The following is a 25,641-nucleotide window of genomic DNA, read 5'->3' on the forward strand; positions in this document are numbered from 1 at the left end:
TTTAAGAGCAAATGTGACTGACTATGTTGTTTTAGAAGTTCCAAAATGTGCCTTTTCCAGTTTAAATTCTCATCAACATATACACTTAAGAATTTCGAAGTTTCCCCCCATTTACTATTTCCTTACACTTATCACTGTCGTAGTACCTCTAGGTGTGTAAAACTGAATATTTAAACTTTAAAATTGAGGGTAAAAACATTCGCAGAAAACCACTCAATGGTATGTTTAACAATAATGTTTATCATGTCTTCTGTTGCTGTATGTATACTTGGACTGATTAAATACTAGTGTCATCCGCAAAAAGAACTAATTCTGCTTGTTGCATATTGTGAACTTCAATTACTTGCTGGATGTTTCTACCATCTGGCTCATTAAGACACAAAGATTGTAGAATCTTCGACGACAGTCCAAATTCAAAGGTATAGAACTACACTGACCATCCACATGATCAGCACATCCATATGATCAGCATATACAAGGAGAAGCATTTTCCGTGTGTAACTCAGTATGCCAGTAAGTACCTGATAATACTGAAATATTGTGCCAAGAAGACCCAAAATCCCAGCAACATACCTGGGAAATGGTTTGTATCATCAGTGGTGCCTACACATGAAGACTCACATGATGCTGTTATAGCAATGAATGTCACCAAAAAGAAAAAGTAGGGAAGTATATCTCTTTGGTACAGCTGCTAACTAGTCACTAACATTTTTTCTAAAAGGATGAATTAATATTCACATCAAATCCAATAAATGTAGAAGATTGTGGTCACAGCTAAAACACTAAACAAATTTTCCTTTGGAAAAATACATGCCAAATAGGGTACACAATGATCCCATCACCACATGTATGTTTAACCACCACACACACATCCACAAATGAGAAATGCTGAAATAAACATTCCAAATGTTGAAAAGTACCTTACACTACTCAAACTGAATGAGGGACTAGGTCCAGAGAGAACTTCTATTAGATTTTACTTCATTTCGAGACTAGTTTCTTAGCTATTTATCAAGAACACTTCAGGCAGTAAATAGTCCCACAGAAGTGGAAACAAGTGCTGACCACCCCCATTTATAACTGGATCACCACCACCAATGTGCATTCATTATAGGATCGTACATAAAAAGATAAAGTTGTCATGAATTTGAACGCCAGACTGACCACCATAGTGTTTTATCGTGCATAATCCTATTGGAGGCATGGTCAAGTCAGCAAAAGAAGATCCCCGGCAGTTGCAGTGGGCTTGGTGCTGCTGCTTCAGGCATCTACCTTAACCAATTACTTCACATGATTTTTTATACATCTCTATGGCAACACCCCAGTGTTGTTGCAAATCTAAAGGCGACTACTGTTTTCATCTGCAACCATAAGCACTTCGCAGTAGAAAAGCTCTTACAGTGCTGCCAGTTGTCAGGGATCTTCTTCTGCTGACTCTACTCTAGTGTACCTTTGCCTTCCACTGACGTATAGTTGAATGTACAATCTGAATGATGGTGCAGCTTCACGTTAAGAAATCACTGTCAGAGTTGAAAGAAGTAACAATAGAAAAAAAAAGAAGTTGGATTGTCTGGTGACCAAATGCATTTGTAGTCCAGTGTATACCCACTTAATAAGACACAATTACACTTCATCCAGACCACACTGTTAACTCAAACATTTTGGCATTCCTGAAGGAAAAGAAGGTACTTTTCAACAATAGAATCATATTAAGGAAAAACTAAACATATGAAACTAATTTAATTTTTTCAAACAATTTTTTGTAGATAGTGTATTACGGTAAACAGGTAGATTCAGTCTTCCTAAAGTTCCAAATGGTCTTTATTGCACAATCATCATATGTGATGGAAGTGTTAGCCTTCAATCCACAAGGAAAATAGTTCCATAAACCTATCTCTGCAAGTTTTTATTGCCAAGCAGCATCATGCAAACAGAATAGTAAATAATGCACCAAAGTCAACACACAATAATCAGTTAACAGTTACCTAACAAAATGTACAGGGCTTAGGCAGCCCGTTTGGTGGCTCTAATTGATAATTTAACTTGAATTAAAATGTTTTTTTTTTTTTGTCATCACTCTTCTAACTAATTTGATGTGGCCTGCCGCAAATTCCTCTCCTGTCTCAACATTCTTATCTCAGAGTAGCAATGCAACCTATGTCATCAGTTATTTGTTAGATGTACTTCAATCTCTGTTCTTTCTCTACAGTTCTTGCCCTCTACAGCTCCCTCTAGTACCATGGAAGGTATTCCCTGAAGCCTTAACATGTGTCCTATAATCCAATCCCCTTTTCTTGTCAGTGTTTTCCATATGCTCCATTCTTCACTGAGTCTGCTCAGAATCTCCTCATTCCTTACCTAATCAGTCCACCTAATTTTTAATATTTTTCTATAGCACCACATCTCAAATGCTTTAATTCCCTAGTGTTCCAGTTTTCCTGTTGTCCATGATCCACTGCCATACAAAGCTGAGGTCCAAATGTATACTCTCAAAAATTTCTTCCTTAAATTAAGACCTATGTTTAATATTAGTGGTCTTCTCTTGGACTGGTATGGTCGTTTTGCCTTGCTTCATCTGTCATGTTTTGCTTCCAAGTTAGCATATTAGCACCTTAATTTCATCTGCTCACTGACCACCGCTGGCTGGCTGGTTTTGGGAAGAAGACCAAACAGCGTGGTCATCGGTCTCATCGGAGTAGGGAAGGATGGGGAAGGAAGTCGGCCGTGCCCTTTCAGAGGAACCATCTCGGCATTTGCCTGGAGTGATTTAGGGAAATCACGGAAAACCTAAATCAGGATGGCCAGACGCGGGATTGAACCGTCGTCCTTCCGAATGCGAGTCCAGTGTCTAACCACTGCGCCACCTCGCTCGGTCACTGACCACCAATTTTGATGATAAATTTCTTGCAGGTTAACAAGTGCTGCAACAGTGTCTTGATTTTTGTTCATTCTTGCTTCCATCATCATAGTGTCAGGACTGCTTCTCTGGTGCCTTTAACTTACCTAAGGCCAAACTGATTGTCATCTAAGAGAGCCTCGACTTTCTTTTCTGTTCTTCTGTATATTATTCTCATCAGCAACATGGATGCATGAGATGTTAAGCTGATTGGGCAATAGTTCTCGCACTTATCAGCTCTTGCTATCTTCTGAAGTGTATAGATGATATTTTTCAGAAACCCTGATGGTACGCCACCAGTCTCATAGATTCTACATACCAACATTGTTTTGGTGCCATTTCTCCCTATGATTTTAAAAATTCTGATGGAATGGTATCTATCCTTTCCACCCTATCTGATCTTAAGACTTCCAAAGTTCTTTCAAATTCTGACTACCCTCTCTCTTCCCTGTCAATTCCTGTTATCATAGAGGCCTTCAGTGTACTCTTTCCACCCATCCACTCTTTCCTCTGCATTTAACAGTGGAATCCCCATTGGACTCTTAAAGTAACAACCCTTTCTTTGTATTTCAACACTGATTGTTGAATAATGGCTGAATAGTCCTTCTGACGAATATTTCTCTTTCTGTTTCTTGTCTTTTTCCTACTGTTATTTTGCCTTGGCTTCCCTGCATTTCCTATTTATTTCATTCCAAAGTGATTTATATTCCTACATCCCTGTCTTTCCCTGAACATTTTTGTACACCATTCTTTCATATATCAATTGAAGTACTACTTCTCTTACCCAAGGTTTCTTTGTAGTTATTTTCTTGTGCCTACATTTGTCGTTCCAACACCTGTGATTGCTGTTTTTAGAAATGTTCACTTCTTGTCAACTGAACTGCTTACTGCGTTGCTCCTTACCATAATAGCCTCACGTTTGGTAAACTTCTACATCTACACGAACATACTGTAAGTCACACTTAAGTGCCTGGCAAAAGGTTCATCAAACCATCTTCACAACAATTCTCTATTATTCCAATCTCAAACTGCATGTGGGAAAAACGAACACCTATATCTTTCTGTGACAGCTCTGATTTCCTTTATTTAATTATGATAATCATTTCTCCCTATGTAAGCCAGTATAAACAAAATATTTTCACATTCCAAGGAGAACATTGGTGATTGAAATTTTTAGATTCTGCTGCAACAAAAAACACCTTTGCTCTAATGGTGTCCACCCCAAATCCTGTATCATGTCAGTGATACTCTCTCCCCTATTTCGCATAATAGAAAACATGCTGCACTTCTTTGAACTTTCTCGATGTATCCTGTAAATCGTATCTGGTAAGAACCCTCAGGCTGCGCAGCAGTACTTCAAAAGAGGCTGGACAAGTGTAGTGGAGGCAGTTGCTTTAGTAGATCTGTTACATTTTCTAAGTGTTCTGCCAATAAAACGGAGTCTTTGGTTTGCCTTCTCCCACAACATTTTCTACGTGTTCTTTGCAATTTAAATTGTTCATAATAGCAATTCCTAGATATTTAGTTGAATAAACGGCCTTTAGATTTGAATGATTTAATGTATAACTGAAGTTTAACAGATTTCTTTTAGTACTCACATGAATGACCTCACAATTTGCATTATTCAGGATCAACTGCCCATTGTCGGACCATTCAGATATGTTTTCTAAATCATTTTGCAGTTCATTGTGATTTTCAGATGATTTTACTAGACAATAAACAACACCATAATCTGTAAACAACCTAAGATGGCTGTTCAGATTGTCTCCTAAATCATTTATATAGATTAGGAACAGCAGATGGCCTGTAACACTACCTTGGGTAATGCCAGAAATCACTTCTGTTTTACTCGAGGACTTTCTGTCAGGAAATAACAAATACAGTCACATAACTGAGATGATATTCCAAAAGCACGCCATTTCACTACATGCCGCTTTGTGGTACAGTGTCAACAGCCTTTTGGAAATCTAGAAATATACAATCAATTTGAAATGCCTTGTCAAAAGTGCTGAGTGCTTTATAGCTAATTGTGTTTCACAAGAATGATGTTTTCTAAATCCATGCTGACTGTGTGTCAACAGACCCATTCTCTCTGATGTATTTCATGATGTTCCAAAATCCTGCTGTATATCGACATTAATGATACGGGCCTGTAATTTAGTGGATTCTGCCTACTACCTTTCTTGAATACTGGTGTGAACTGTCTTTGGGTATGGATCTTCCATCGAGCAAGCAGTTGTGTATGATTGTTAAGTATGGAGCTATTGCATCAGCATACTCTGAAAGGAACCTACTTGGTGTACGGTTTGGACCAGAAGACTTGCTTTTATTAAGTGATTTTAGTTGCTTCACTACTCCAAGGATGTCTGCTTCTAATTTATTCATGTTGATAGCTGTTCGCGATACAAATTCTGGAATATGTACTTCATCTTCTTTTGTGACGGAATTCCGGCAGGCTCTGTTTATTAACTCTACTTTGGCAGCACTGTTGTCGATAGTATTTCCATTGCCCTCATGCAGAGAAGTCATAGACTGTATCTTACTGCTAGTATACTTTACATATGACTAGAATCTCTTTGGATTTTCTGCCAGGTTTCGAGACAAAGTTTCATTGTGGAAACTACTATAAGCATATTGCACTGATGTCTGTGCTAAATTTCAAGCTTCTGTAAAAGATTGCCAATCTTGGAGATTTTGCATTTGTTTGAATTTGGCAAGCTTTTTCATTGTTTCTGCAACATTGTTCTGACCCATTTTGTGTACCAAGGGGGATCAGCTCCATCATTTGTTAATTTATTTGATAAAAGTCTCTCAATTGCTGTCAATACTATTTCTCTGAATTCAAGCCACATCTGATCAACACTTACACTGTTAATATTCAATCTCGCTATGACAGACCTGTGTTCACTAATCCTGTATTTGGTTTGATGCTCACTATTAGTTCAGGATTATTTGTTGATAAGAGCTCAAGTGTGTTTTCACAACAGTTTACTATTCGCATGGGTTCATGAATTAACTGCTCAAAATAATTGTCAGAGAACGCATTTAGCGCAATTTTGGATGATGTTTTATGTGTACCTCCAGATGTATACATGTATTTTCACCAACATACCAATTTAAATTAAAGTCCCCACCAACATGTATGTGTTGGGTGTATGTTTGAAATTAAACTCAAGTTTTCTTTGAATCTTTCAGCAATTGCATCATATGGGTCGGGAGGTCGGTAAAAAGGTCGAATTACTATTTTATTACGGTTGCAAAAAATGACTTCTGCCTATACTGACTAACGGGAACTATCTGCTTCAATATCGGTACAACATTAACTACTTCTAACATCAATGAACACGCCAGCACCAACTGCGTTTACCCTTTCCTTTCAGAACACTGTTAAATTCTTCATAAAAATTTCATCTGAACTTATCCCTGGCTTTAGCCACCAATTTTCAGTGCCTATAAAGATTTGAGCATCACTGCTTTCTATTAGCGCTTGGAGCACTGGTACTTTCCCAACACAACTATGACAATTTACAACTGTTGTACTAATGGTTTCTTTATCTGTGTTCTTCCTATGTTCACCCGGTACCCTATGAGACTGAAGCCCTTTTTGTATTTCCCTGGGACCCTCTAATCTAAAAAAAAACACCCAGTCCACACTACACAGCCCTTGCTACCCATGCAGCCGCCTCCTACTTGTAGTCAACTCCTGATGAATTCAGTGGAAAGTGAAAACCAACCACCCCAAGGCGCAAGTCAAGGAATTTGCAGCCTACACGGTCACAGAACCATCTGAGCCTCTGATTCAGACCCTCCACTCGGCTCTGTAGCAGAGTTCCACAGTTGGTCCTGTTGACTATGCTGCAAATTGTGAGCCCTGGTTTCATCTCGCAACCAAGACTGGCAGCCAGCCTGTAACAGTTCTGTTAGCTGCTCAAAACCAGAGAGAATCGCTTCTGATCCAAAGTAACACACATCATTAGTACCGACGTCAGCCACCACCTGCAACTGTCTCCACCCTGTGCTCTTCATGGGATCTGGAAGGACCGTTTCTACACCTGGAATGACTCCACCCAGCATGCATCCAGAGTTCATATCAGCTTTCTTCCACTCCTTGGCAGCAATCTTCCTAAGGGGCCTCACAATGTACTACACTGGAGCTCCCACCTACCAATAATCCCAACCTACTGATAGCCCAGATCTTGCAGGCTGAGAGTTTCCCTCTGAAACAGGACAAGCAACTGCATCTGGCTGAGGAACAGTGTCAGACATATGTGACTTCGTAGGCTTTCCCGGCGTAATAAGTCTTGAAAATCTCTTTGGGTTTGCTGCCGGATCCTAAAATCAACTTGACTCGATATTTCGGCGATCCAACTGGTCGCCATCTTCGGGAGAATGCTGCTTGCTGATGAGTCCCGCTGAGAACTAACGCCTGGCTGCAAAACGACGTCCTATATAGCCCACCGTGCAGTACACAGCGCGTGCCCCGCCCGTCACAGTTGCTGCCCTCCAAGACAGGGAAGGGGCGCCGCCCCTGGTAGAACTTTGCGGCAACGATATATCGCACTCATGGTCGCACCGAAGAACGTCCAATTTTGATGCGGGATAGTACCGGATTCCACGTCCTGCTAAGAGGAAACCCATTGTCTCTATTGATTAAGTGTCAGACATAGACAGCACCTAGAAGCTGTTTGTCAGACTAAACGGAGTGGCCTTATGTGCAGCCCCTGGGAGGTCTTTTGCTGCCTGCCACACCCTGAGGCGGCCTCCCACTCAACCTTGGGTGAGTGTTCAACCCCAGGGCGAACAGTAGCTGGACTTGCCACCTGTGTGGACAGATAGGCGAACTCAAGAGTTCAAATGCGTCTCATCCTTTCTTAGTACTTCAGTATGCCATTTCTTTGTGCACTGATTCTTCCATACGATTCTCTTAAACTTCAGCCTGCTCTTTATCATTAGTAAATTGTGATCTGAGTCTAATTCTGCTCATGGGTATGCCTTATAAATGAATATCTGATTTCAGAACCTCTGCCTGATGATGATTTAATCCAGCTGGAATCTGCTAGTGTCTCTGGGCCTTTTCCACATAAACTTCAGGCTTTTGTGATTTTTAACAGTGAACTTGCTATTACTAATTGAAATCTACTGGAGAAGTCGGTCAGTTTTTCTCCTCTCTCATCCCTACTACGATGCTCATATTCTCTTCTATTCCTTCCTCTAGAACAGTAGTTATTGGAGTTTTATCCCCCTTTAGATACTGAGTTATCTATTCAATAGCCTCTATATCATCATCTTCAGCTTGGGACTTCAGCATGTACCTGAACTATTGTTGTCAGCATTGATTTGCTGTTGAATCAGCTGAGAACAGCCTTACCACTGAAATGCTCAAAATAACGCTCAGTTTGCCATACCTTCTTACTCATAATGAATCCAGCTCTTGTTATATCAGTTTCACCTGCTGTTGATATTCATCAGACCAGAAATTCTTGTCATCTTTCCATTTCACTTCCCTGATCCCCCACTATATTGAGTCTTAGCATATCCCTTTTCATGTCTTCCAGCTTCCTTACCCCATTCCAATTTCTCACACTCCATAGAATGTTGCCCTTTCATTGGTTATTCAATCGTTTTCTCGTGGTCACCTCCCCCTTGGCAGTCTCTTCCTGCAGATCAGAATGGGGGACTAATCCAGAACCTTCTGCCAATAGAGGGATCATCATCACACTTTTTCAATTACAGGCCACGTGACTAGTGGATACACCTTATACAGCTTTAATGCAATGGTTTCCACTGTCTTCTGCATCCTCACACCACTAACCATTGCTGATTCATCCACCGAAATAAGGCCCCTGGAGTAGACAACATTCCATTGGAACTACTGACGGCCTTGGGAGAGCCAGTCCTGACAAAACTCTACCATCTGGTGAGCAAGATGTATGAGACAGGCGAAATACCCTCAGACTTCAAGAAGAATATAATAATTCCAATTCCAAAGAAAGCAGGTGTTGACAGATGTGAAAATTACCGAACTATCAGTTTAATAAGTCACAGCTGCAAAATACTAACGCGAATTCTTTACAGACAAATGGAAAAACTCATAGATACGGACCTCGGGGAGGATCAGTTTGGATTCCGTAGAAATGTTGGAACATGTGAGGTGATACTGACCTCACAACTTATCTTAGGAGAGAGATTAAGAAAAGGCAAACCTACGTTTCTAGCATTTGTAGACTTAGAGAAAGCTTTTGACAATGTTGACTGGAATACTCTCTTTCAAATTCTGAAGGTGGCAGGGGTAAAATACAGGGAGCGAAAGGCTATTTACAATTTGTACAGAAACCAGATGGCAATCATAAGAGTCGAGGGGCATGAAAGGGAAGCAGTGGTTGGGAAAGGAGTGAGACAGGGTTGTAGCCTCTCCCCGATGTTATTCAATCTGTATACTGAGCAAGCACTAAAGGAAACAAAAGAAAAATTTGGAGTAGGTATTAAAATTCATGGAGAAGAAGTAAAAACTTTGAGGTTCGCCGATGACATTGTAATTCTGTTAGAGATGGCAAAGGACTTGGAAGAGCAGTTGAACGGAATGGACAGTGTCTTGAAAGGAAGATATAAGATGAACATTAACAAAAGCAAAATGAGGATAATGGAATGCAGTCAAATTAAATCAGGTGATGCTGAGGGAATTAGATTAGGAAATGAGACACTTAAAGTAGTAAAGGAGTTTTGCTATTTAGGAAGTAAAATAACTGATGATGGTCGAAGTAGAGAGGATATAAAATGTAGACTGGCAATGGTAAGGAAAGCGTTTCTGAAGAAGAGAAAGTTGTTAATATCGAATATAGATTTATGTATCAGGAAGTCGTTTCTGAAAGTATTTGTTTGGAGTGTAGCCATGTATCGAAGTGAAACAGGGACGATAACTAGTTTGGACAAGAAGAGAATAGAAGCTTTCGAAATGTGGTGCTACAGAAGAATGCTGAAGATAAGGTGGATACATCACGTAACTAATTAGGAGGTATTGAATAGGATTGGGCAGAAGAGAAGTTTGTGGCACAACTTGACTAGAAGAAGGGATCGGTTGGTAGGACATGTTTTGAGGCATCAAGGGATCACAAATTTAGCATTGGAGGGCAGCATGTAGGGTAAAAATCGTAGAGGGAGAGCAAGAGATGAATACACTAAGCAGATTCAGAAGGATGTAGGTTGCAGTAGGTAAAAACAACGATTCCAAGACTTACCAAGCGGGAAAGCGCCGTTAGATAGGCACAATAAATAAAACACACAAACACACACACAGAGAATTTCTAGCTTTCGCAACAGACGGTTGCTTCTTCAGGAAAGAGGGAAGGAGAGGGAAAGACGAAAGGATGTGGGTTTTAAGGGTGAGGGTAAGGAGTCATTCCAATCCCGGGAGCGGAAAGACTTCCCTTAGGGGGAAAAAAAGGACAGGTGTACACTCGCACACACACATATATCCATCCGCACATACACAGACACAAGCAGACATATAAGAAACTTCCACATGGGAAAAAATATATTAAAAACAAAGATTCCACGACTTACCAAGCGGGAAAGCGCCGGTTGACAGGCACAATAAAATAACACACAAACACACACACAAAATTATGAGCTTTCGCAACTGGCGGTTGCTTCGTCAGGAAAGAGGGAAGGAGAAGGAGAGATGAAAGGATGTGGGTTTTAAGGGAGAGGGTAAGGAGCCATGCCAATCCCGGGAGCGGAAAGACTTACCTTAGGGGGAAAAAAGGATAGGTATATACTCGCACACACACACCTTTAAATATGTCTGCTTGTGTCTGTATATGTATGGATGGATACGTGTGAGTGTGTACGCGAGTATATACCTATCTTTTTTTCCCCTAAGGTAAGTCTTTCCGCTCCTGGGGTTGGAATGGCTCCTTACCCTCTCCCTTAAAACCCACATCCTTTCATCTTTCCTTCTCCTTCCCTCTTTCCTGACGAAGCAACCGCCAGTTGTGAAAGCTCGTAATTTTGTGCGTGTGTGTGTGTGTGTGTATGTGTGTGTGTGTGTGTGTGTGTGTCATTATCAAGTAATTTTACTGTTTTCCAGCAAAACTTTGAAATGCTGCTAAATTAACTTAGAAATATCAGCTACAAGATACAACTGTTCTTGGACATTTTAATCATAAAACTATCTGTATTGAGCAACAATCAACTGGTGCTTGTCTTATGACAGGAACTGTGCATGAAGACAATAGATGTATAAATGGGTCTGAAACAACAATTGACGAATTATATGTCAACGAGAACAAATAATAGTATATCACTGTAATAACAGACACTGAGTTCTCTGGCTATAAGGCAGTCACACTGAGTTTAAATATTATATGCAATAAGAATCTAGTGATCAGTGATAAATAGAGAGAGAGGAAACTTGGTAATAATGGCGCATATGGATTTTTAATCACATGCTGAAAAATATACATTAGACCAAGAAATCAGGCTGTGATGTAGATAAAAAAAAAATCATTTCTTGGATTTTATACGGACTGTTATGATGCTCCAATTTCAATTCAATACACTGGTCTAAAATAAAATAAAAGCAAACAATTGGGTACCCCAGGGAATAAGGAAATCAGGTGCCACTGTAACAAAAAATAAATGTGTAAATAATACTGATATGTTGAAGTTAAATGTGAAATTTACAGAAAACTGTGTAAGAAAGTTAAAACAGCAGCTGGAAAGCTTGATAATGACTCATACATCATGAAAGATAGTAATAAAACAAAACCAACCTGGGAGTATCATAGTAGATAAGAATATAGACAAAAAAGTTATTAGTAGAATTGAAGGTAAGGACCCACTGTACATAGCTGACACATTCAACAATTATTACATAAATATAGCAAGAAACAAAGTTCAAAATAAATGTAGTTCCAACACGAATGACTCTCTCTATCCTACAACTGTACTGAAGGTACAAGATGCTATAATCACACTGAAAATAAACAAAAAGTGTCATGAGGCACTGGCTAGATTCCAGGCAAAGTCATAAAACAACAATGTAAGAAACACAGATTTCCATCTTGCCACTACCATTTATGTATCGTTTAGTATAGGAATCATTCCAGAAAAAGAAAAGAAAAAATCAGTTTTCAAGTCACTTTATAAAAAATGATCAGTCTCACGTAAGTAATTACAGACCTATATTATTGTTATCTGGTGTTTCAAAATAATAGAGGATTATGGAAAGAAAAACACATTTTCTGAATAAAAGCCAGTTACTGGTTAATGAAGAACACGGATTTTGAGAAAAATAAGTGAAATGACATAGATATCTATCACTTTTTACAAATGGTCATAAATCTCATAGACAACAATGAATTAAATTGTGGTCTGCTTAGATCTATGTAAGACATTTGATGTCACTGACCATAAACTGAGGCTAGGGAAACTATATTGCTATCAGATTTGTGGAGTGGTACACAGCTGGTTCAAATACCATCCATTTGGTAGATATCATGGCGTACAGACAGAATATACAGATATACAATGTCCAGTCACATTAATGTGACCACCTTCCAAAAGTCTGAATAACCACATTTTACAGTGTGAACCAAAGTGAACCATGTATGAAGAGAGGTACCGAAAGAAACGTGGGGCCACACCAACTCCAGTGCCATGGCCAGCTGTGCTAGGTTTCTCGACTGGGTTACCATGGGACAAACACCTCAATCCAGGTTGCCACACATATACTCAAGTTTAAATCCAAGAAGTTTGGTGGCCAGGAGTGAATGGTAAACTCATCCTGCTGCTCTTCAAACAATGCACCTATACACTGGCAGCTGTGTGACACTTTGCATTGTCCTGCTGCTACATGCTATGGGTGCTGAGGAAAAACACTGCATGTACGATTGGACACAGTCCCAACAGACAGATGCATACTTGGGCTCATCCATTGTACCTTCCAGAATGATGAGATCTCCCAGAGAGTACCACAAAAACATTCCCCAGAGCATAATACTATCTCCTCCAGCCTGGACCCTTCCAACAATTTTTACAGGGTATTTGCTTTCAGACATTTCATGCTGTACACACCGACGACCATCTGTCCGATGGAACATAAAACATGATTCATCTGAAAAGGCCACCTGTTGCCACTCAGTGGACATCCAATTGAGGTACTGCCATGTAAATTCCAGCCTTGATCGCCAATGAACAGCAGTCAGCATGGTTACTTCAACCAGGTGCCCGCTGTGAAGGCCCATAAGAAGCAACGCTGTTCGCAAAACAGTCACTGAGAAGACACTATTGGTAGCCCCTTGGTTCATCTGGGCAGTCAATTGCTCAATAGTTGCACATCTACTCACCTGTACATACCTCCACAGCTATTGTTCACTGCTGTCATCTATTGCCCGTGGCACACCACGGTTGCCTCACTTCCAGTTTTGGTTAGCGCAATTTTGCAAAGTGTGGTATACTGTAACCATGGCAACATGCCAATAGTTTACAAACTTAGTTGTCTTGTAAATGCTTTCGCCCTTGGCCCAAAAGCCTATGATCATGCCTTTCAGACATCAGATAAAGCACTCTGTTTCCATTTTACAACAACAACTGCATTGTTTTCCATGTCCATCCGGCATGCTTTATACACACACCACTGCTAGAGCTGCCAACTGTACGTGGTTACTGTATGGTGGTAGTTACACTAACGTAACTGGAGCATGTAGTTCACTCATCACATAAAATTATGACATACGAAGTGTGTTTTTTCAGTAAGGTCCATTTTGTTGTAGACGCTAGTAGTTCGCATGCATACCGCAACGAGCACAGGCATCATGTACCGGCATGCCTCGGGAACAACTGTGCTCAGTTTCAGCTCTGTAGCTAACCTGTACGGTTCAGTGCTTTCAAAATGTTTAAGACTATCAACTCGCCAACCGCGTGTGAGGTTCGCTCAGTGATATGGTTTTTGTCAGCAAGGAACCTGTCTGCTACAGAAATTCATTTGCGAAGTGTATGGTGAAACTGTTATGAGGGAAAGCAAAGTATGTAAGTGGGTACAAGAATTCAAAGGAGGCCGTGACAATGTCCACAACGAGGACCGCTCCGGTTGCCCTTCTTTGATTACAGACGATTTGGTGGCTTCAGCTGAAATGAGGATTCGTGAGAACAGGTGCTTGACAATAACAGGTCTCTGAAACGAGGGAAACTGTGCTCCCGTTGGGTCCTGGAACTCCTAACAGAGGACCACAAAAAATCAAAGATTTGACTGTGCGATGAAGTTCTTGGCTCGTTATCAAGAAGAAGGTGAAGGCTTCTTGAGTCAGATCGCAACTGGAGACGAAACATGGGTTTCGTATATCACACCCGAATTGAAGCAACAGAGCATGGAATGGAGACACAAACACTCGCCTGTAAAGGTGAAGGCCAAACAGACTCAGTCCCAGTGCAAAATCATGGCGTCGGTGTTTTGGGATCGGCATGGCATTTTGTTGGTCAACTTCATGCAATGAGGAACCACTATCAATGCAGAAACATACTGTCAAACCCTGAGAAAGATATACAAAGCGATTCAAAACCAAAGATGTGGCATGCTGATAATGACAATGCAAGACCTCGCATTGCAGGTCAGACCTGTGATTTATTGGACAGTTTTCATTAGGAAGTTTTAGACCACCCACCTGGTCTTGTGCCAAGCGATTACCATCTCTCGGTTATCGGAGCAGGCGGCAAGTTTTTCTAAAGAGGGTATTAAAATTGGTTGAGAGGTATGAAACGTGTTTGAACAAACTTCACAACTATGTTGAAAAATAGAGTGAAGTTTAAAAAACACGCCTTGTGTATTGGGGGCCACGGTACTCTGTTCCGGAAGCAATACTGTTATTAATATTTGTAAATGACATATCAATCCATTTATCAGCACCAGATATAATATTGTTTGCCAGTGACACCAATCTCTTAGCTAAATGAATGAATGACTTAACAGGAAAGAGTCACTGTAATAACAGAAGAAGCGACTACATGGTTTAGGGATAACAGGTTAATTGTGAAAAAACAAGAAACAAATGAGGAATCAACCGAACAGTCGTTGGGCAGTGTAAGACTGCGAAAACAGGTCCACTAATTTTTTAAGAGTATGACTGGATGACATTCAATATATTAAAACAGTGTTACTACTACAGTATTACAAGTTTATATGCCAACTAGCTCTGCAGATGACGAAGAAATTGAAGAAATGTATGATGAAATAAAAGAAATTATTCAGATAGTGCAGGGTGACGAAAATTTAATAGTCATGGGTGACTGGAATTCGGTAGTAGGAAAAGGGAGAGAAGGAAACGTAGTTTGGAGAATATGGACTGGGGCAAAGAAATGAAAGAGGAAGCCACCTGGTAGAATTTTGCACAGCGCACAAGTTAATCATAGCTAACACTTGGTTCAAGAATCATAAAAGAAGCTGTATACTGGGAAGAATCCTGGAGATACTAAAAGGTATCAGATAGATTATATAATAGTAAGGCAGAGATTTAAAAATCAGGTTTTAAACTGTAGGACATTTCCAGGGGCAGATGTGGACTCTGACCACAATCTATTGGTTATGACCTGTAGGTTAAAACTGAAGAAACTGCAAAAAGGTGGGAATTTAAGGACATGGGATCTGGATAAGCTGAAAGAACCAGAGGTTGTACAGAGTTTCAAAGAGAGTATAACAGAACAATTGACAGGAATGGGGGAAAGGAACACAGAAGAAGAAGAATGGGTAGCTCTGAGGGATGAAGTCATGAAGGCAGCAAAAGATAAAGTAGGTAAAAAGACGAGGGCTACTAGAAATCCTTGGGTAACAGAAGAAATATTGAATTTAATTGATGAAAGGAGAAAATATAAAAATGCAGTAAATGAAGCAGGCAAAAAGGAATACAAACGTCTCAAAAATGAGATCGACAGGAAGTGCAAAATGGCTAAGCAGGGATGGCTAGAGGACAAATGTAAGGATGTAGAAGCTTATCTCACTAGGGGTAAGATAGATACTGCCTACAGGAAAATTAAAGAGACCTTTGGAGAGAATAGAACCACATGTATGAATATCAAGAGCTCAGATGGCAACCCAGTTCTGAATAAAGAAGGGAAGGCAGAAAGGTGGAAAGAGTATATAGAAGGTTTATACAAGGGCGATGTACTTGAGGACAATATTAAGGAAATGGAAGAGGATGTAGATGAAGACGAAATGGGAGATAAGATACTGCGTGAAGAGTTTGACAGACCACTGAAAGACCTGAGTCGAAACAAGGCCCCCGGAGTAGACAACATTCCATTAGAACTACTGACGGCCTTGGGAGAGCCAGTCATAACAAAACTCTACCAGCTGGTGAGCAAGATGTATGAGACAGGCGAAATACCCTCGGACTTCAAGAAGAATACAATAATTCCAATCCCAAAGAAAGCAGGTGTTGACCGATGTGAAAATTACCAAACTATCAGTTTAATAAGTCACAGCTGCAAAATACTAACGCGAATTCTTTACAGACGAATGGAAAAACTCGTAGATACGGACCTCGGGGAGGATCAGTTTGGATTCCGTAGAAATGTTGAAACACGTGAGGCGATACTGACCTTATGACTTATCTTAGAAGAAAGATTAAGAAAAGGCAAACCTACGTTTCTAGCATTTGTAGACTTAGAGAAAGCTTTTGACAATGTTGACTGGAATACTCTCTTTCAAATTCTGAAGGTGGCAAGGGTAAAATACAGGGAGCGAAAGGCTATTTACAATTTGTACAGAAACCAGATGGCAATCATAAGAGTCGAGGGGCATGAAAGGGAAGCAGCGGTTGGGAAAGGAGTTAGACAGGGTTGTGGCCTCTCCCCGATGTTATTCAATCTGTATACTGAGCAAGCAGTAAAGAAAACAAAAGAAAAGTTTGGAGTAGGTATTAAAATTCATGGAGAAGAAGTAAAAATGTTGAGGTTTGCCGATGACATCATAATTCTGTCAGAGACGGCAAAGGACTTGGAAGAGCAGTTGAACGGAATGGATAGTGTCTTGAAAGGAGGATATAAGATGAACATCAACAAAAGCAAAATGAGGATAATGGAATGTAGTCGAATAAAGTCGGGTGATGCTGAGGGAATTAGATTAGGAAATGAGACACTTAAAGTAGTAATGGAGTTTTGCTATTTGGGGAGCAAAATAACTGATGATGGTCGAAGTAGAGAGGATATAAAATGTAGACTGGCAATGGCAAGGAAAGCGTTTCTGAAGAAGAGAAATTTGTTAATATCGAGTATAGATTTAAATGTCAGGAAGACATTTCTGAAAGTATTTGTATGGAGTGAAGCCATGTATGGAAGTGAAACATGGACGATAAATAGTTTGGACAAGAAGAGAATAGAAGCTTTCGAAATGTGGTGCTACAGAAGAACGCTGAAGATTAGATGGGTAGATCACATAACTAATGAGGAAGTACTGAATAGGATTGGGGAGAAGAGTAGTTTGTGACACAACTTGACCAGAAGAAGGGATCGGTTGGTAGGACATGTTCTGAGGCATCAAGGGATCACCAATTTAGTATTGGAGGGCAGCGTGGAGGGTAAAAATCGTAGAGGGAGACCAAGCGATGACTACACTAAGCAGATTCAGAAGGATGTAGGTTGCAGTAGATACTGGGAGATGAAGATGCTTGCATTAGATAGAGTAGCATGGAGAGCTGCATCCAACCAGTCTCAGGACTGAAGACCACAACAACAACATGGCCCACTTGCCACTCTTACCTGTATAATATTAAGTTATGGCATAATGGTTTTTTTGTGGGAGAAGGGAAAATAGCAGCCTGGCTAAACATTCATTTATACTTCTATAAAGAGCAGTAAGAACAATCAAGGCTCTTACACACAGAGAATCATGTAAGTATCCTTTTCAACATGACAGGAAATGATCGACTGCTACTCTCAACACAGAGGAGGCATCGAGTCAAGACTACCAAGTCAAGACTACTAAAATATTTAGCTCTCAGAGAAAGTACTACTACCAAAATAGAAAACACACATATTCACACCAGTACACTCATGGCCACCATCTCTCAGCACTGGAGCCTGACTTTTTTTTATTGAATTTAAAATTATGACTCTATCATGTATCTAATGTGGTTTCTGAAGACACATCAGGAATTTTCTGGTGAACAGTCAAGCACATGATGATGAAACAAGAAAAAGACTTATGTTCACAGAGAAATAAACATAAAAACCATTTACTAAAAAAGTGTTATTTATTAGACTAATATTCTATACAGTGCATTACCAGAGGAAATACAAAACTATCGGAATTCCACATTTTAAAAAAACTCAAAAAATGTTAATTAGAAATAGTGTTGTGGTATCAAGGAATACATGAAGCCTCAGCATTCAAAGCAGAGTGGCTCATTTGCATCATCATAGGGAACCGAAGTGCTTATTTTGAAAATTACTGTATATGCGAAAATATAATAAAACTTCTTTTATTAAACTATTTATATTTTGATTGTCGTTAAATGTATGGCTTCATGTAGCACATAAGAACATTTTATTTACTAATATACAGGCCTAATCACAAAAGTGTTTCCTATATCAAAGAACACTGTACAACATTAGGAACCAACTGGTATTAAGATGCTGACCTTATATTTGGGAAGATGGAGCTTGGTCTGTCTGGCCATCCTGATTTATGGTTTCCTAAGTCACTTCAGGCAAATGTTCGTATGGCTCTTTAAACAAAGTCATTGCCTACCACCTGTCCTGTATTCTTAAAGCATACTTAGATGTTGTGTTCTATGTTTATGCATATTTTGGAGCTACTTATTTTTATTTTACTATAATGACATATCCATATCATCACTGGATAAATGAATGTATAAATGGGTGTGATAAATAAATGTACTATCAGCTACAACAAATCCTGCATTATTATGCTAATAAACTGAACTGGATTGAATCACTGGCTGTGTAGCTCTATTATGAAGACCTTCAATCTCTTCAATGATTGCTAAATTACAACGACCACAAGCAAATAACCAATGCAGCACTTCTTTCACACACTGGATTACCTGTACCTTCTCAGAAAGCACTTACAAAAATCCAGATGGTTTCAAACTGGTCATCCCTACTTCTCCTCTATAATAGGATCATTTTTTCAAGCACTAAAATGATCCAACATTTCTTAACTGCATACAACATTTCTGCACAGAACTTTCAATGTATTAACTGAATACTAATTGGCTAATGACTACTGCCACTGGAGATAAACGGACTAGATATAATCACTAAAAAGTTGGCAAAGAAGACAGTCCTTTCTGAACAATTGTAATTTTGGACTAAACTCAAAAAGTATGAGTGTTCCCCTAATTGTCTGCTGTCTTTTCTTCTACACACAGTAATATACAAACTCATGCCCAAAATTTAATGGACTATTCATTACGCTTCAAGAAGTTGAAAAGGCATACAAAATCATGTTCTGCAAATAGTAACAATAATAATAATATATATGACATAACAACATGTTAACTACAGATCAGTAATAATGAGCAGGAGGTAAGGGTGCTGATGGCTATGAATTACTCTTGCTAGCATAAAATCTTATGTGTTGGCAATACCAGATATCTAGACATGCTGACCCAATAATTACCATTTGATGAAGGAAGATATAAAAGGAATCACAACAAAAGCCACCAGATCTAATGCACATATCACAAACTAAACAAAAGTGTAGGTTTTGGTCTTCAACACAAGCAGAGCATACCAAGGAATCCCATGCAAGAGTTTCACAGCTACTATTATGAGGAAGCATTAAAAGACAGTACTCAATACAATTTCTCAAAACTGCCCATAAAGTGGAGCTGTGTAATAGAGAACATTACGAAATAAATATAAAAGCATTGGTATTCTAAAGAGGCAACATTTTTAACTGAACTTAGTACTCATTCATATACTCGTCAGAAAAGGAAATTGTTAGACAATGAAGTTTTCCTCTTGCAAAAGTTATGAAATACATGATCCATGCATTTGACACTGAAACTGTTTAAGGTCAACAGGTCTTGAAATTTCATCAACATCTGGTTGCACGAACGTAATTAGCTATGAAATAATTTCACATTACTGGCACAAAAATCGTGAAACTCAACACTGCTTGTATATTGTGAGAGGAAACCATTCTTCTTTGTAATACGGAGCAGTTACTGATCATTTTTCGTTCTTTAAGCTACTTATAACTATCAGTATAAGGAAGTGAACAATTTTAACATAATAATAAATATAAAGGAACTATATTAAAAGTTCGCTTTCTTTTAATTAAAGATATTTACGACTTTTGAGGTTATTAAAACGCCCTTATGACTGCCGAAATGTTGAGAAGAACTCAAAACTGAGATAAGGAATGTCAGCTGTGTTTAATACCTATCTCACATCTTTATTCGTACATTCATAGCAAATTGCTTAGAAGAACCGCTACACCATAACTCAGATTCCTTTCTGCAGTCAGCTGGCCTACTTTGGCAAGACATCGGTACGGCAAGTGGCAGAAAACATTACGTGGGCGTAGTGAATTTACGGCAGCCATGGCAGAAAGACCTATTTTAAATATAGATTTAAATGATTTCATTCAAAAGTCATAAATTCGAGTCAAAGAAGCAATATGTGCAACTGACGCACAATTGTACGAGTGTTACATAGTCTGACAGATAGGATAACTGACAGGTCGGCGGAGACGCTTAGGTACTTGTCAAACACACAAAATTTCCTACAAAGTTGGTGTGATGCAGAGCTCCACTCACCAAAGTACACGGGTTTTCCACATTTATGGCACTTCCACATGATCCACAAAATAAAAATAAACTTCACCGTATGACATTACAACTAAAAACAAGCATCATTAGACAACTATGATTGTTTACAATTAAGGTAATACGCAAAGATAATGCTGTGGCAGAGATTATAACATGTTGGGTATGAGAACAAAGTCGACAGCCTCGAGATGAAATTATAGCAATTTCTACGCCTCATGTGATTTGAATTATTGATTCATAGATCTCAGTGCGTGGTTTTGTAAGCCCAATGCTTCTCAGGGCAAGAGTTAAAATCGGAATACCCAATTTTTGTTATTTCATTCTTCCCACACAGCGACGGACACTTGAGCAACCATATCAACGAACATCAGCCTACACAATTTAAAAAAAAAGATTATTACGAATATTTACAATATTAATTGAGGTTTACATGAGATTTAAATATACAAAATGCGAAGATATTGATGGTCAAGCTATTCATGACATGAGGCTGCGTTAATACTGATGAGTTATTTACTGTACTAATAAACGAAGACCGACAGGTCGCTGACGGCAGGGAAACGAAGGTAATAGAGGCAACAAGAGCTCCATGCAGGCAATTTGTAATGGTTGTTATAGATGTATGCTATGGGATTTGTATTTTACAAAATGAAGAACCAAGATGTCGGTACAAAACGGGTAATTGTCGTTCGACAATTTAATCCCGCATGTATGTCAGTACAGCAAACTGGGCTACACGGTAAAATCTCCCGTGCAACCAGTGACAAACTTTATCGACTGCGGTCACAGGAGAAATGGTTCAAACGACTCTAAGCACAATGGGACATCGAGGTCATCAGTCCCCTAGAACTTAGAACTACTTAAACCTAACTAACGTAAGGACATCACACAAATCCATGCCGAGGCAGGATTCGAACCTGCGACCGTGGCGGTCGCGCGGTTCCAGACTGAAGTGCCCACAACCGCTCGGTCACATGGGCCGGCGGTCACAGGAGAGACGGCGAAGAAAAATGGTAGGTTCTGAGAATACAAGCTAACAACATCGAAAGGGTGCAAAAAAGGGCAGCTCGTTTTGTATTATCACGTAATAGGGAAGAGAGTGTGGCTGATATGATAAGCGAATTGGGATGGAAGTCATTACAGCAAAGACTTCTTCGTCGCGACGAGATCTTTTTACGAAATTTCAATCACCAACTTTCTCTTCCGAATGCGAAAATATTTTGTTGAGCCCAACCTATACAGGTAGGAATTATCATCAAAATAAAATAAGAGAAATCAGAGCTCGAACAGAAAGGTTTAGGTGTTCGTTTTTCCGGCGCGCTGATAGGGAGTGGAATAGTAGAGAGATAGTATGATTGTGGTTCGAAGAACCCTCTGCCAAGCACTTAAATGTGAATTGCAGAGTAGTCATGTAGATGTAGAACTCAACATTAATCTGCAAGCAAAAGTACCCACAAGTTATACTATAACTATAAACAAAACCATAACACAAATATAAAACACAAAGCCTCTAGTGTTTAATGCGAAATGTTTGACAATGTAACATTTGCAAGCACACGGCGCGTATGACACAACAATACTTAACGGCAGACGGTCGCTGCAACGCCTCGCCCATTCACAGCAGTCTTTTTGCATCCCCCGCAACACATAACGAACTGTCAGCAGATGGGTTGTTGATTGTATGCCTTGGTGACAAAATTCGTCTAAAATCGCGAATGTGTGTCTTCTGAATGTTGTTGATAGGAAAGAATGAGGCCTTGAAGTGGACATATCGCAATAAAGATTAAAATCGGTTCAGGGTATCTCAATTAGCTGTAGGTCTAACGCTGATGGTACTACTGTTAGTAGTTCCTATAGTTCCTGGTCTATTTTTTGTGCTTTGGCAAGCTTAGTGTAATCAATTGCGCTGGAGATGCTTCCGACCCAAGAGAGACGGCTGGCCACCGCATTGTTAATATCAGAAACGTGTCAAACATCAGTGCTAAACTGTGAGGTGAACACAATTTGGTTGAGCTGCTTTGGCAGAAAGTTCATGTTGTTCTGACAAAAGGATTACATTAACAGTTTGTGCTCAGTATAGACGATAAAGTCTCTGGCTTCCAGCTGACGCCTGACGTATTTAATGGCCTCATATATAGCTAGAAGTTTCTAGTCATACATTCTCCATTTCCTTGCAAGAGTGACAGCTTTCGTAAGCACACTAGTGGCTGCCATGCATCATCACACATCACTGATTAGCATTAATTAGCAGTGATAAGAGGCTAAGGTTAAATAAGCAATGTAGCGTCTGTGACACACGTTTTGGCTGCTTCAGATGCCAAGGTCATACCATCAGTCCATGTTATGGGCGAGTTGCCTTTATTCTATGGACAAGAAACCGCTGCAGTTAATGGTTCTTGGAACTTAGCCAAGTGCGGCAAGTTGTGGCAGTATAAATTCACCATGTCCAGAAATCAGCACAATTCCTTGGCTGAGCTAGGTTGTGCGATCTGCAAGAACCACCTTCTCAGATAACAGTAGCGATCATGCTGGTGATATTCTTTGCCCCAGGAAATCCACTTGTGATTGGCTGAAGATACATTTAACTGTGCTGAGGACCACACCATGTCGTTCCAGCCGTTTGAACTCTCTGCTAAATGTTGACCATGCTGCTCTAACAAGGCCAAAAAATCGGAATGTCGCCAAGATAGGTGAAGAAAAAGAAAGACCTAAAACTAAACCAATAAACCTTTTCTAGGTTTGTGTGGCGTTCTGGAGACAAATGCCATAAACATCCTCTCAAAGAGTCCAAAAGCAGCTATTATAGCTGTCTTCGGGTTATTCTCTTCTGTCATCGGTATCTTCTTATATGTCTTACGACAGTCTAATAGAATGAAGATATTGGTACCACTCAGTACGTCATTGCGATTAATGCAGCAATGGCACAGGGTATCTGTCTGGTACTGTTCTGGAGTTAAGATCACTATAATCGCCAAACAGATGACATATATCACACTTCTTCGGAATTAGATGTAACGGCGAGGATCAGTGATTGTTGGATGTGTGCATTACTCAATCATGGATCATACAAACTTTGCCTTTACGATCACCCGTAAGGCTGAAGCCAAACATCGTGATCTAGAAGATTTGAGGGCCCATTGCTTGCCTTGATATAATGAACAGTGTCGTGCATTATCCCCTTAGGCGCATCACATGGTCATGTCAGGGCTGGAAATCCTGGCAACAGTATGGCATACTCTCCGTCCATGATTTGAATCAGTTTGGCAGTGTGTGGGCTGCATCTCGGTGAAACCCAGGTGCTGTCAGGCCGGTGATGTTATCAACCAGGCGCATGTTCTTGATGTCCGGCAGTAGGCTATAATAGCTACAATAACAGCTTTGCCAGTGTGTGCAAGGGTGAAATCCGATGTGAAAGATCAACGCAAACCAGATCTAATTCTTGCCACAGAGTGCCAAGTTGTTCACAGTGGCCAGGCAGAATTATGCAGGTGGTAGTCTTCTGTGCAATATGTTCTATGGGCAAATACAGAAATCGGATCCAGGCTCTATTAAATACTTCCAGCTGGACTGTCGATCAGAAACAAACAAGTGGGTAAACAGTGATCGGCAATAGGAGGAGGCGCCTATTGCAACTGCCGATGGCATTTCGGTAAGTCAGGGTGTTGTGTATCTGTGTGCTTTCTCAGCGATTTTTCCGTGATATCAACAGATACTTTGCTACTCAAGCCGAGGTTCAGAAGCGGTCGTTGATGATCTGATGGGCAAGCGTTGGCGGTATCAGTTTCAGTCTCTGTCGTTGCCTGAGTCATGACAACATAACAGTTCGCCGATCTGCTGCATCATTAGATCTTCTTGACCGCCAAGATGTCATAATCTACATGAGAAACAGTTGGTGTCATGCTGACACACTTCGCAGTGACCATGATGACAGGAGTTGGCGTCACTGTGTCCTGAATTTTATCTACCAATTCCGCTGCCACGTCCAGGGAAGTATCAGTTTGGGATGCTGTGATTGCTTTCACAGATGGTGGTAAATTAATGCTCCATAGCATATGTAGGAAGTTGTCCAGTACGGTTTCTGTGTCAACTTTGCTCCATAGGTGCAGCGAATACTGTGAAGGCTTTCTGTGTTCAATATGTGTGAGAACCTGTCGGATTCGCTCTTCCTGCAATACTGACACTCGCCAGATTAGTTCTGCTTTAACCCAGTCATAGGAGTTAGTCTAGGACGGTGAGGTGATTACATCTTGTATGTCCAAAGCATAATGGTAATCTAACTTTCTTACTACCAGCGGAAATTTGGTAGCGTCCGCCGAATTTCCAGAGTAGAAAAAGCTAGCCTTCACCTGTACAAACAACAAAGGAATTCTCTAGCCTGAAAGGTGGTAGCCAGTCGCAGTGCTTGAGCACTAGTAATTAAGTGGAGAGAACTTGTAGTTCAAGCACTTGCAGAGAGTGACAGAATTTGGTGGGGCGGAAATCCAAGCACCACTGGTAAAAAAAAGTAGTTGTATCACCACTCTTGAGCTCAATATATATAAATAATTTGCCAGGCAGAGTGAGTTAACTCTAGAATTGATCTCTGCTGAATCGAGCAATTGTAAAAATATACACCTGATAAAGACAAAAATTTCTCTTGCTCTACTCAGAAACCTTAAAGGTTAGAACAGGACGAGAGAATTTATATGTTTCATTGGCTGTGGTATTAGGAGTCGGATTTCTGGACTTCAAAAATCCATAAAATTTAATCTCATAAAAAAATCTGCTTTCCTCTAATGTAGTCCATTGTAAGTCCTTAGATGTTTCTGCGAATTCAAAGTTTGTACTTGAGTTGCTCGTTTCTCATTGTTTATCTGTAAATCAAGTTTGTAATGATTGGCTCTAAATAAGTCACACACCGAAGTTGTGGCAGTTCTGGGGTACCCAAAACATATGTCGTAATTCGTTATTACCGTC

General features: G+C 40.0%; 1 protein-coding gene across 1 annotated transcript in view; it reads right to left on the reverse strand.

The window, feature by feature from the left end:
- LOC126278786 (uncharacterized) overlaps window positions 1-20,826 on the reverse strand; it is a 97,728-nt gene extending 76,902 nt beyond the window's left edge. The window contains exon 1 of the mRNA XM_049979066.1: window positions 20,674-20,826. Coding sequence (XP_049835023.1) covers window positions 20,674-20,713 — 40 coding nt within the window. The 5' untranslated portion in view covers window positions 20,714-20,826. The remainder of the gene's footprint in view (window positions 1-20,673) is intronic.
- Between the last annotated feature and the right edge of the window lie 4,815 nt (window positions 20,827-25,641).

The sequence above is a fragment of the Schistocerca gregaria genome, chromosome 1 (assembly GCF_023897955.1).
Source record: "Schistocerca gregaria isolate iqSchGreg1 chromosome 1, iqSchGreg1.2, whole genome shotgun sequence".
NCBI lineage: Eukaryota > Metazoa > Arthropoda > Insecta > Orthoptera > Acrididae > Schistocerca > Schistocerca gregaria.